Source organism: Sarcophilus harrisii, chromosome 4, assembly GCF_902635505.1.
Source record: "Sarcophilus harrisii chromosome 4, mSarHar1.11, whole genome shotgun sequence".
Taxonomy (NCBI): Eukaryota; Metazoa; Chordata; class Mammalia; order Dasyuromorphia; family Dasyuridae; genus Sarcophilus; species Sarcophilus harrisii.
Window position 1 is genome coordinate 160,301,387 of NC_045429.1, and position 13,557 is coordinate 160,314,943.

The window sequence follows — 13,557 nt, forward strand, 5'->3', positions numbered from 1 at the left end:
GACTTATTCAATACTGGCTCTCTATATGTCCATGTGTGGTAATGGGTTTTTCAATTGTATTAATAAAGTAGTTAGCCTTTTATTTAGCTATCTATTATTATAGCCTTCTAATTGACATTTTATTAACTGCATGTGAACATTTTTTAAAAATAAGATACTATATTTAAGTCAGGGAGGCCAGTTAAAAAGCTGTTGTAATAGTCTGGGTAAGAGATGATAAGGGCCTAAATTAACTTGGTAGTCACTGAGAAAAAGAGAAGGGAACAAATACAAAAAGACGTCATAGAGCTTAAAACTACAAGGCTTGGCAACTAATTAAATATGTGGAGTGAGGCAGAATGAAGAATCAATACTAAAGTTGCAAATCTAAATAATGGGAAGCATGATTGTATCCTCACTGGAAATAGAGAAGAGAGAAAGAGAGGTGGTCTTGAGGATGAGAATGGATAATGAATTCTATACTAGACATGTTGAGTTTCAAAGGCCTAGAGTAAAATGAGAAATAGCCAGTAAGCAGTTGAAGATGCACGACTAGAATTCAAAAGAAAGATTAGGGCTGTACTTATAGATTATAGAGTCATCTGCTTGGAAATAATAAAACTCAGAATAATTCATTAGATAACTAAAATATTAATACAAAAGGCATTTAACAAACTCCTGTTTTGTAGAATAAAATTCAGAGTTTAGATAGAATTAGGGAAAAATAAATGGTCACAGATATTAATCAATAATCTATTAGTAATTTATTTGAGTGTGCCATGCAAAGTTTGAAGAAGAAGGTCATTACTTACTAAGATGAATAGGAATAGCTTCTTAGAGAGAATGGCAATTGAAATGAGCTTTACAAAATAGCAAGGGCTTCCTTAGGCAAAGCAAAGCAAGGGTTTATAAGGGTATCCAAAGTTTAGGAAGAACTCTATCAAAAAAAGCAGAGTTATGAAAGCAGAGAGTTGTCTGGTTTAGCTAGAATATGCATGGAAGGAATCAAAGATTGGAAAAACTGGGGTTATGTGGAGTACCCAAAATGTCAGGCAAAGGAATTTTTATTAGAGAAGGAAGAAGAGGAATAAATATTATCCTAATCAGTTTATCTTATTGATCTATTAACCTGTGTTGTCACTTAGGAGAAAGGATTCTATGGGAAAGGAGCAAATTATTAATCAGTTTATCATTTAATTCAACAAATTCAATGAATATATACAAGGCATTATTCTAGGCCCTGGATATGCAAAGACTCAACCCTACCACACACCCCCAGAAGATAATCTCTGTCCTCAAGGAGTTTATGTTATGTTGAGGCATTTTATTGTTGTAGAAGACAATTTGAGGAGAGGGGATTTGGTACAGTGAAAAGAACACTGATTATAGTTAAAATAATGCATCTATTACTTGCAGGAACTTGTACAGTATACTCATTTGGGGGTGGGGAGTTGATGGATTATCACTAGAGTTCAGGAGAGAAATTGGAAATTGATATATAGATTTTAGGAGCCATCTTCATAGAGATGATACTTTGATCATTCAGCAAGTACTTATTGTCTACTATGTGCCAGACATAATCCAAACAAACTGATAAGATACCCAAGAAACCAGATGTGAGAAGAAAAGAGTGTCTAGGGAAAAAGTCCTAGGAAAAATCTATACTATGGAGCAAGAAATAGGTGAGTTTCTAGCAAAGTTCTAGTAAAATAGAAAGAAGAATCAGGAAAGAGAAATATCATGTAATTCAAGGGAAGAGAAAATTTTTAGAGAAAGGATAGTTAACAATATCAAAAGCTACAGAGATCAAAAAAGATGAGGAATGAGAAAAGATCATTGGATTAAAAAGTTAAGCCATCATTGTAATAAGGCCAATACTTTCCATTGAAAAGTAGGGTTCATATGCTCAAAAAGTTATCAAACTGTGCATACCCTTTGATCCAGCAGTGTTACTACTGGGCTTATATCCCAAAGAGATGTTAAAGAAGGGAAAGGGACCTGTATGTGCACGAATGTTTGTGACAGCCCTCTTTGTAGTGGCTAGAAACTGGAAACTGAGTGGATGTCCATCAGTTGGAGAATGGCTGAATAAATTGTGGTATATGAATATAATGGAATATTATTGTTCTGTAAGAAATGACCAACAGGATGATTTCAGAAAGGCCTGGAGAGACTTACACAAACTGATGCTGAGTGAAATGAGCAGGACCAGGAGATCATTATATACTTCAACAACAATACTATATGATGACCAGTTCTGATGGACCTGGCCATCCTCAGCAATGAGATCAACCAAATCATTTCTAATGGAGCAGTAATGAACTGAACCAGCTACACCCAGAGAAAGAACTCTGGGAGATGACTAAAAACCATTACATTGAATTCCCAATCCCTATATCTAAGCCCACCTGCATTTTTGATTTCCTTCACAAGCTAATTGTATAATATTTCAGAGTCCGATTCTTTTTGTACAGCAAAATAACGTTTTGATCATGTATACTTATTGTGTATCTACTTTATATTTTAATATATTTAACATCTATTGGTCATCCTGCCATCTGGGGGAAGGGGTGGGGGGGGTAAGAGGTGAAAAATTGGAACAAGAGGTTTGGCAATTGTTAATGCTGTAAAGTTACCCATACATATAACCTGTAAATAAAAGGCTATTAAAGAAAAAAGAAAAAAAAGAAAGAAAGAAAAGTAGGGTTCAGATCTTACCCTACAGTGAGGTCTACAAAGTCAAATTACAAGGGAATAGAAGTGATTGGGTAGTCAGGAAGTACAGGTATCCAGTAAAGATGATAATTCCTAATCAGCGAAAGAAAGAAAGAAAAAGAGAGAGAGAGAGAGAGAAAAGAAAAAGAGGAAGGAAGGAAGGAAAACCTAAACACTTCTTAGCTGTGTGATCCTGGGCAAGTCACTTAAGCCCAATTGCCTCAGGAAAAAAAAATTAAAAGAAAAGAATCAACTAAAAAGTTTTTTAAGGATAGCATAAACCAAAGTATGTTTTATAAACAGATGAGAAAGAGTAAGTAGTTAAGGAGAAAGTAAAAATAGAAGAGAAAGAATGATTGGACAACTCTTAGAGGAGATGAAAGAGGATGGACATCAAGGGTGTAGGCTCACAGGTACTAGACAAGAAAGGACATCTTTTTCTTAGAGATAAGAGTAAAGAAGGAGAAAATGAGTAAAAATAGAGGTGAATATGTCCAACAAATGGGAAATATATGAACAAAATACAATTTACAAATTTTTGAATAATGAATTTAATGAAATTTAGAAATCTGAGATTTACGTGTGAACGGATACAAAAAGAAATAAACAATGTCATAGGAACAATACACAAAATAACAGTTGAAAATCACAAAACTAAAAAGAAGCTGAATCCCAAGTTATTGATAATGAAACTTGGTTCCAAAGAAAAGATAACAAAATATCTTCTTCTTGAAGTAGAGACTCTAGAGACAGAATATTATTGTCAGTCAGCCATTGTTTTAGTTAACTGTTTTAGTTGTGGCTAGAAGGAAGGATTCACTTCTGGGCAAGAGGTTGGGACTACCATATCCAGAAATGACTGTGACATAAAAACAAAAGGCATCAGTATAACTGCTTTGAATGTTGAGCACTACTGAAATAGTAAAAAATTATGGAAAATGAAGAGCTCATTCTGTTTATGGAATTTGTTGTTATTTGGGGTTTTTTTGTTTGTTTAGTAAAGTAGATGAAATTTAGTGACAAAATCAGGTAAAGGCAGAAGTGCCCAGGGCTTAAGAAAAGGTATTGCCATAGCCCTGGAAGAGAGTGGGGTGGTCCATTAAAGGTAGAATATGTGTTTCTTTGTAACAGTGATGGTCTGATTGAGCAGCAGTGATATGAATTTGTTGTGGACCCAATTGACATTGTGTGTGGCTCTACCTCCATCAGCATGCATTATACCACATATAGAAGCAAAGAAGGTGTATGGTGAAGATGATCCAGAGATGATAATTGGAAGGAAATTCACAGAATTGCTGGTGCAATGTAGAAATGCTATATGAAACCCAGAACAAGCCAGCAATAAACTTTTGCCCAAGTTTTCAGGTTTTCTGCTTGGGCACTATGGACATAGGTTTTAAATTAATTATGCCTGGGAAAAAGCCCAATTAATTCGGTTGGGAGAAAGACCTGTAAATAACACTAGGCTGGATGGGAAAAAGGACTTGAGGGTTTGGGTAGAAGGAGGCCTAAAAGCTGTGGTTTTTATATCACCTGTGACCTTGAGAAAGGAAACTACAAGCACCTGCCACACTTTAAACCATATTACCCACATGCCACACACAGATGTTTGAAGAATGGAAGAGACAGTCAGGGATTACAAGTGAAGGAATAAGAAGTAAAGGTAGCTGTGAATAACCTCCAAGAATTGGCAATAGGCTTTCCACTGTTTGTTTCCCTTTCACTTAATGAGTACCTCCTCTATATTCATTGGTTTCACTGAATACCAATATGTAGATGATTCAGCAATCAGTAGGTGTTTCACTAGTAGATAGATGGTGTAGTAAGAATCATCTCCCTCCAAAGCCATTTAATTCTACAATTCCCATCATCTAAAATCTTATAAGTGACTATTTCTTGCGTGAAATTTGTTGCTTGATGGTCTTGTTCCCTGCATCTTCATTTTATCACAGTTCATATTTCTTTATTCAGTAAAACAGTTCTTCAGGATGCTTCTTCCCTTTTCTCCTCATTTCCTCACCTAAAATTATTCTTTACTATCATGGACTTGCATTCTACCTGAATAGGCCTCTGGAGTAGAGCAAGCAAAACATTTTAACTCACCTACATTTGGGTGCATGTTGGTCAGCGCTAGTCAATAAAACTTAACTCTTTGTCAACCCACGCCTTTCCTCCCAATCAAAATAATGTTCAGAACTAAACTTTCCAAAAACTTTTCTAAATTAACTATTTAGCTCTAGTCACTCAAGTAATTGTTATGTCATTGTTCTTTCTTCTAAAAATGTAGCATTTATATATGTATCATTACATAAATATATAAAAAACATATAAATATATATATTTAAAATTACCTTTATCTCGTGTTCTCTCCTTATGTTCTTTGTATTTACTGATATTTTATTTTTGTTTCTGTTTCCTTTATCTATCCATTAGATCTTAGTGGTACAATGAGAAAAAACTCTGAACTTTAAAGCCTAAATTTAAGTTACAGTTCTGCTGCTCACTCCCTGTATGATCTCAGACTGTAAACAGTCTCTGACCTCAAGTTTTCTCAGCTTTAAAATGACTGGGTTAGACTTAGTGAGTTCTATTCCACTTCTGAAGCTATTACTTAATAATCTCTTTGAAGCCATAGATTGTCTTCAATTTCCTTTAAAATTTGAGACAATTTACTGTTTTTTACTCACTGGGCACTCACTGTTAATGGACTTACTAACTATTCTTTCTGAAAGTTCATGGGAGTGAAGCCAAGATGGCAGAGTAAATTCAAGAACTCCCCCGCAATCTCCCAAATTCCCTTCCAGATAACTTTAAAATAACCTCTCAAATCAAATTCTGGAGCAGCCAAGCCAAAAAAAAGCTTTCAGCAAAAGAAGTTAGAAGCTTGTGGTCAGTGCAGTGAAACTCAGGCCATGCCCAAGGAAGCCAGCAGTAGGTTTTGGATTTGGTTTCACCTGCTGCATCTGGGAGCTTTCAACTGAGACACAGAAGGGGTTAGGACAACTGGACAAAAGGAGATTATGGGGAATCTTTGCTGGCACCAGGTATTGAACTCTGTTGCCTTGCTTATCTTGCCCAAGTTCTAGATCACAGTCCCAGGAGGAAGAGAAGCACTAACATAACTAGTACTTGTGGGTGCAGGGGGGCAGGGGCCTGAATTACGTTTTCAGGGCCATTAGGATCCTTCAAGAGTACTTGTAGCTACAGGGACCAGGGGCTTAGGCCTCAGTTCAAGAGCAAGGAAGAAGGCTTGTGAGTCTCTTGAACCGAAGCACTGGCCAGAAGAACAGTGATCACACATTTCCTTATATGATCTACCTTGAAATAATGGAAAACCCATATAACCCTCTAACTCTGAAAACAGGAGCAGACCCCAAGTTTAATTTAAACTTAAAAGTAAGAATTAGCTTAGGAACATGAGCAAACAAAAAAATAAAATAAAATAAAAAAGAACCCAATGATAGTTATTTTAGTGACAGAGAAGATCGAGACACAAACTCAGAAGAAAACAGTCAAAATAGCTCCATATAAAATCTTTAAAAAAAAAAAAAAAAAGGCAAATTGGACACAAATCTAAAAAGAATTCCAAGAACAGCTCAGTAAGGATTTTAAAAATCAAATAAGAAAGAGAGAAAGGGGAAAGAAATGAGTGATTTTAAAAAATTATGAAAAAAAGTCAAAATTAGGACTTGAAGAAAATAATATCTTAAAAAACAGAATTGGTTAATAGAAAAAGAGGAACAGAAGTTCACTGAAGAAAATAATTCCTTAAAAATTAGAATTTGATAAGTCAAAACTAATGATTTTGTGAGCTATCAAGAAAGAATAAAATCAAATCAAAAGAGTGAAAAAATTGGGGGAGAAAAGTGAAATATCTCTTCAGAAAAACAACTGACCTGGAAAAGAGACCAAGAAGAGATAATTCAAAAATTATTGAACTACCCAAAAGTCTTTATCAAAAAGAAGAGGCATTTTCAAAATCATATTTCAAGAAATTATGAAGGAAAACTGCCCTGATATCCAAGAACCTGAAGGTAGCAACATAGAAATTGAAAGAATCTACCTGTCACTTCCTGAAAGTAATCCCAAGATGAAAACTTCCAGGAATATATTAGCCAAATTACAGATCTCCTGGTAGAAAATATTGCAAGTAGACAGAAAGACATAATTCAAATATCATGAAGCCGCAATTAGGATAACACAAAATTTAGCAGCCTCTACATTAAAGAATTAGAGGGTTTGGAATATGATATTCTGGAAGGCAAAAGGATTAGTATTACAACTAAAAATCACCTACCTAGCAAAACTGAGTATAATCCTTCAGGGAAAAAAATGGATATCCAATGAAATAAAGGGCCTTCAAGCATTCTTCTAGGTACTTTCATCTTTCTCCAATTCCTATCTGCCTCCTGGGGAAAAGGAGAGACAGAGAGAGAGAGAATCTGAAATAGATAGATTATATATGAAATTAGTAAATGTGAAAACTATAGATCCAGAAAAAAAGAGTCTAAAGATAAATGCAAAAAAGGGAGGCATTATCAACAAGTGATCAGAATATTTCAGAAAATCTTCAGGTGTGTATTTGTGAATATAGCTTTCATAAATCTTTGCCTTAAAATGTAGTGAATGAAATTTATCTTCTAATTGTGAAAAAAAAGGCAAGAGAATCACAGAATTTGAGAATTGGTAGGGACCTCAGAAGTCATCTAGGTCAGACTATACACAAAAGGAAACTTCACTATAAGAGAATGCTTATTTACCCTCTATTTGAAGAAAGCCTTTCATGTTAGAAGATCTCATCACATGTGAACCATTCCACTTTTGAACACTTCTCATTGTTAGGATGTATTTATCAACACAAAAGACTCAAATGGCTCTTTCATCTCATCAATTTAGTAGTTATTTCAATGATGCAGATCTTAAACTAGCTATACCTACTCATCATGCCCATGTTTTCCAAAAAGTCACCAAAGGATACCAACTCAATGTGCTAGAGACTTTTTTCTGTTTTTTCAGATGTCACTAAAATATCCAAGGAGCTCTCTACCTCTCCAGCCTCACTATATGAACATCCATCTTTTTCTTTCATATAATTCTTTCATAATATCTTTTGTTCCTATTATGAGATTCTTTCTTGCTATTAACTGTCATGCACCTTTCTGGTACTGTCTATATGGTAAATGTATTGAAAAATATTTTGATAATAGCTTTTTTTTTCAAAATACATGCAAAGATAGTTTTCAGCTTGTGTTCCAAATTTTTCTCCCTCCCCTCCATTCCCCTCTCCTAGACAGCAAGTGATCCAATATACTAAACATGTGTAATTCTTTTAAACATATTTTCACATTTATCTTGCTGAACAAGAAAAATCAGATGAAAATGGAGGAAAAAATTTGAAGAAAAAAGCAAGAAAACAACAAAAAAGGTGAAACTCCTATGTTGTGATCCCCATTCAGTCCCTATATTCTTTGTTGTAAGTCTATTGGAATTGATCTGAATCACCTCATTGTTAAAAAGAGCCACTTCCATCAGTTGATTCTCACATAATGTATTGAAAAATATTAACATTTACACATTTACTCTATGTAAATTGTGGAGTCCATGTAAATGCTTTGAAATTTCCCCAAAGCAATCCAGCCTTCTCTCCTCTTTGTTTTCAACTCCAACCCAGCTCAGGGTCCACCTATATTGCTTAAACCAAATACACAAACTATTGAACAAGTTCTAAAATGCATCCATTTAAATAAAAGTTGAAATCTAGGCAATACAGAAACTGGAAACTGAGTAGATGCCCAACAACTGGAGAGTGACTGAATAAATTGCGATATATGAATATTATGAAATATTATTGTTCCGTAAGAAATGACCAACAGGATGATTTCAGAAAGGCCTGGAAAGACTTACATGAACTTACGTTGAGTGAATGAGCAGGACCAGGAGATCATTATATACTTCAACAACAATACTATATGATGATCAATTCTAATGGACCTGGCCATCTTCAGCAATGAGATGAACCAAATCAGTTCCAATGGAGCAGTAATGAACTGAACCAGCTACACCCAGCGAAAGAATTCTGGGAGATTATTAAGAACCATTACATTGAATTCCCAATCCCTATATTTTTGCCTGCTTGCATTTTTTATTTCCTTCACGGGCTAATTGTACACTATTTCAGAGTCCAATTCTCTTTGTACAGCAAAATAACTGTTTGGACATGTATACTTATTTTGTATTTAATTTATACTTTAATGTATTTAACATCTACTGGTCATCCTGCCATCTAGGGGAGGGAGTGGGGGAAGGAGGGGAAAAATTGGAACAAAAGGTTTGGCAATTGTCAACTGTAAAATTACCCATGCATATAACTTGTAAATAAAAAGCTATTAAAAATTTTAAAAAAGAAATCTAGGCAATATACATTCATTATTTATTTGCTCTTTCCTAAATGAACGAATAGGCCAAACTCCTCTGAGTGATTACAGATTTCTTCAAACAGTTTCTGCATTGTCTTTGGAATGTTGTAATCAAAACAGAAATATTTGGAGGTTCTTACTCCAATTGATCTTGCTAATTTGAGCTCTGTGTTGGATTTCCTCCTCAAAAAAGTGACTTTCATTAGTTTAGGTCTCACTTATATTTATCATCTAAGGGTTATTAAATAGATTTTTTTCTGTTATTATATTGGAATACCGAATGATATTGATGCGTGAATGGGAGACCCCTTATTTAAAAGATCCTATGATGCACCATTCTGTTTATTGATTTTCTTCTGTTGTTATATTGGAATATTAAATGATATTGATGTATGGGTGGGTGACCCCTTATTTTTAAATTTGCTATAATTTACCATTCTGCTTATTGAGTCCAAGGGTTTTTAATTATTAATATTACTAGTTATTTACATTCTCTACACTTTTCAGGCAATTGTGAGATAGAAAGATGAGAAAGATGTCATCTACTATTGAATATCATTTTCAAAAGCTTTCTTACTCAATAATAAAAGAGGTGGTTTCAAAGAAACTTAAGGAAGACCTTTATAGATTAAAATGAGCAAAACCCAGAGAATAATTTATGTTGAGATAAAATTGAAAAAAAAATGAACAATTTTGTAAGATGTAGGAACTCTTATCAACTATATAATCAAACCTTGATTCCATAGGACCAATGATAAAGAATTCTACCTACCTTCTAACAAAGAAGTGATGCCCTAAATGTGCAGAATATGGCTTTTGGAAAAGTAACAGTATTTTTCTATGTATATTTGTTACAAGGTTTGTTTCTTTATTTTTTATTCGGGGATGGAGGATGGCCTGCAGATGAACTGGGAAAAGAGGAAGAAAAAATATATGTTTAATAATCAGAAAAAAATAAAATTTTACTTTAAAAAAGCATGCTTATTCCCACTGTTACCTAAGGTAACTTTAAAACAAAGGTGAAAAAAGGTGAACATGAGAAATATAGTTTAAGAAAAACAACTGAAAGGAGTCAGAGATTTTTTTTTTCTGATATCAAGCCCAAATTAGCCTTTTTTAAATTTCTCCTCATTGCTCCTCTGGAACCATACAGAACAAGTCTTCATTTGTCCACCACATAAAAGCCTTTCAGATACTTTAAAATAACTATCATGTAAATCCTCAGTACTCTCTTTTCCAATTTAAATTCGTCTAGTTCTTTATGTATAATAAACCCAATGCCTTTCACTATCATAACTGCCCTACTCTAGACATATTCCAACTTGTCAATATTCTTTCTGAACTATGACACCCAGAACTCCAGGCAAGATCTTAACAAGAACAAATTAAAGTGGAACCATCATCTTCATATACCTGGAATGTATTCCCCTATTATTGCTCTTCCCTTCCCCTCAATCACTTTAATATTTCTGGACACACAACACATTGCTAACTTTGAGTATAGGACCAAGTGTAGACCCCTATTTACATTGAAGTATTAACAACTAGTTTTAACTTTAGCCATCCAAATTATCTGAATCCATCTAATTGTATTAATAGCCTATATCTCTCCATCTTCTCTACAAAAATAGTATGAGACACCTTATCAAAAGCTTTGCTAAAACCTAGGCAACTGTATCCACACAGCATTCACTTCATCTGCTAACAGTAATCTTAACTGAAAAAGAAAATGAAAAGCTCTTCTGCCAAAATGTGTTTCTTGAATCTATCATGATGGACCTTTGTAACCACTTCCTTCCTTTTTAGATATCTATCTTTTTAATGATCTATCCTAAAATCTCAGGAATCAAAATTAAGCTTAATGAAATATAGTTTGTAGACTTTTTCTTCTTTTTTTTTTGAAGATGGGGATAACACTTATCCTTTTCCAATTATGATGATATATTAATATGTATTTTGTGTAACATGTATGTTATATATATATATATAATGGCTTCAAAAGTAAAAATGTATTTTCCTTGTGAAAATATGCAATCAAATTTTCTAACTTGTGTTCATATCAGTCTTAATAATTAACTTGGTTGGAATCAATTCCACCAAGGTTTCCTGAAGTACTTCTAGTGATCGAATTGCTATTTTAAGAATAAGTCAATTCTTACAAATGCCCCTCTGGTGCAGTGTTACTTGTTACTTGGGAGATCATATTTTCTGACTTATAGAATTAAATATGTAGAGAATTATACTAGATCAGAAACAATGAACATATTCAGGCTTTCACTCAATCTACTTTATTGGAAAACAAACTGTCAACTGGATCTAAGACAGATTTAGGAACATCTTGAAAATACTGTATAACTTCTCATTGTAATGTAAGCAGTAACATGTTTGATAACAATAATAATTTTTTTAAATATATTTGATGTGCATACCCTTTGATCCAGCAATGTTTCTACTAGGCTTATATCAAGAGATAATAAAGGAGGGAAAGGGACCCAAATTTGCAAAAATATTTGTAGCAGCCCTTTTTGTAATGGCAAGAAACTAGAAACTGAATGGATGTCCATTAGTTGGAGAATGGCTGAATAAGTTATGGTATGTGGATATTATGGAATATTATTGTCCTCTAAGAAATGATCAACAGAATGATTTCAAAAAGGCCTGGAGAGATTTATATGAATTAATGCTAAGTGAAATGAGCAGAAGCAGGAGATCATTGTACATGGCAACAACAAGATTACATGAAGATCAATTCTGATGTCTTTTCGACAGTGAGATGATTGAGGCCAGTTCCATTGGTCTAGTGATGAAGAAAGCCATCTACACCCAGAGAGACAACTGTGGGAACTAAATGTGGATCACAACCTAACATGTTTACTCTTTTTTGTTGTTGTTTGCTTGCATTTTGTTTTCTTTCTCCTTTTTTTTCTTTTTAATATAATTTTTCTTGTGCAGCAAGCAATATACATATATTGTACAGCAATATATGTACATATATATATATTGGATTTAACATATATTTGTTAACATGTTTAACATATATTGGATTATTTGCCATCTAGGAGAGGGGGTGGGGAGAAGGGGGGAAATTTGGAAAATTTGCAAGGTCTTGCAAGGGTCAATGTTGAAAAATGATCTATGCATATGTTTTGAAAATCAAAAGCTTTTATATATACATATGTGTATATATATGATTTCTCAAGTCTTAGTATAGTGAGTAGCTGGATATAAGCCTATCAATCAAATGAAGCTAATATGAGGAGGGATAAAGAACAGATCTCTTCCTTATATTTAAAATATATTCTCTTTTCAAGATGTAATTTTGGCTCATGTTTTATATCCTATTCACAAAGAATTACTATAAAAATAGTTACACATACTAGACCATGAAAAGACAGAAGGTTTGGTTTAATTGATGTTTCAGAATTCCGTTCTTTTAAAGGAAGATATCTCTGAATAAACGTATGTGCTCTTATTTTTCCTTCTTCTAAATCTGCTCTAACCTACTGTATAAAACCCTGCCAAATAGTCTCATAAATTTGTAGTTTAGCTGTTTGATTTGTTGCAAATGCTTTAGAAATATCTGTGAAGAATGTATATTTTGACTTTTTTGAGGTCTAGTTTCATTAAAATAATGATGATTCCCTGCAGTAAAGTAGATGAGTGAGAAGTACAGGAATCAAATGATTGAATCAGTGCTAATCATAAGATGGAAAATGAGCCTTTAAATATAAAAGCACCCTTATAGTCAAAGTCCAGAGTTCAAATCAAGTTCAAAATAAATCCACCAATGTCCCTTACAGAATTTTCAAGGTGACTATTTGACATGTTACAATCTACATGTGAATTGTGAATTATAAGTTTTAAAGAAAATCTTTATTTTCTTATCAGAGTCTGTTATCTTTAGGAGAAGACTTTCCTTTGTAAAATCAGTGGTAATGTCTAATCACACCAGAATCACCAATGAGGTAGATTCTTCCTTATCCAGTACTTACTATTTAGAATTTGCTTTGTTAGATATTATAGTTCTTTACATCCAAATACACAGACTTTTAAATGTAAGAACATTCTTAAAGATCAGACTATTTAGTGCTAGAGAGGATATATAGTTAATCTCTTTAGTTCAATTCCTTCATTTTATGGGTGAGGAAACTGAGATCTTAAGAGATTAATTAATGTACCTAATGTCATACAGTCACTGTCATAGACAGGACTATGTCCTAGATCTCTTGATTCCTAATTAAATGTTCTTTCTGCTTTATGTTACCATCTTTATTAGTTTTATGTCACAAAAATCTATTATTTATATTTACATATTTTGCTAAGTAATAAATTAATTAAATGATTTTTTTTTCCTTCTAGAATGATGATACTCCAGTATCATTACCTAAAAGAATAGGAGCATTGCCAGGTCCAGAGACAGTAAGTATTGAACAAATATTCATTTTTC

At 33.5% G+C, this 13,557-nt stretch overlaps 1 protein-coding gene across 3 annotated transcripts in view; it reads left to right on the top strand.

Annotated features, from left to right (window-relative positions):
- The window catches only part of AHI1 (Abelson helper integration site 1), a 225,303-nt gene that overhangs the window by 165,561 nt on the left and 46,185 nt on the right, over positions 1–13,557 (top strand). For all 3 annotated transcript variants that reach the window (XM_031964226.1, XM_031964225.1, XM_031964227.1), the window contains exon 21: positions 13,470–13,529. In XM_031964226.1, the coding sequence (XP_031820086.1) occupies positions 13,470–13,529 (60 nt within the window). The remainder of the gene's footprint in view (positions 1–13,469; positions 13,530–13,557) is intronic.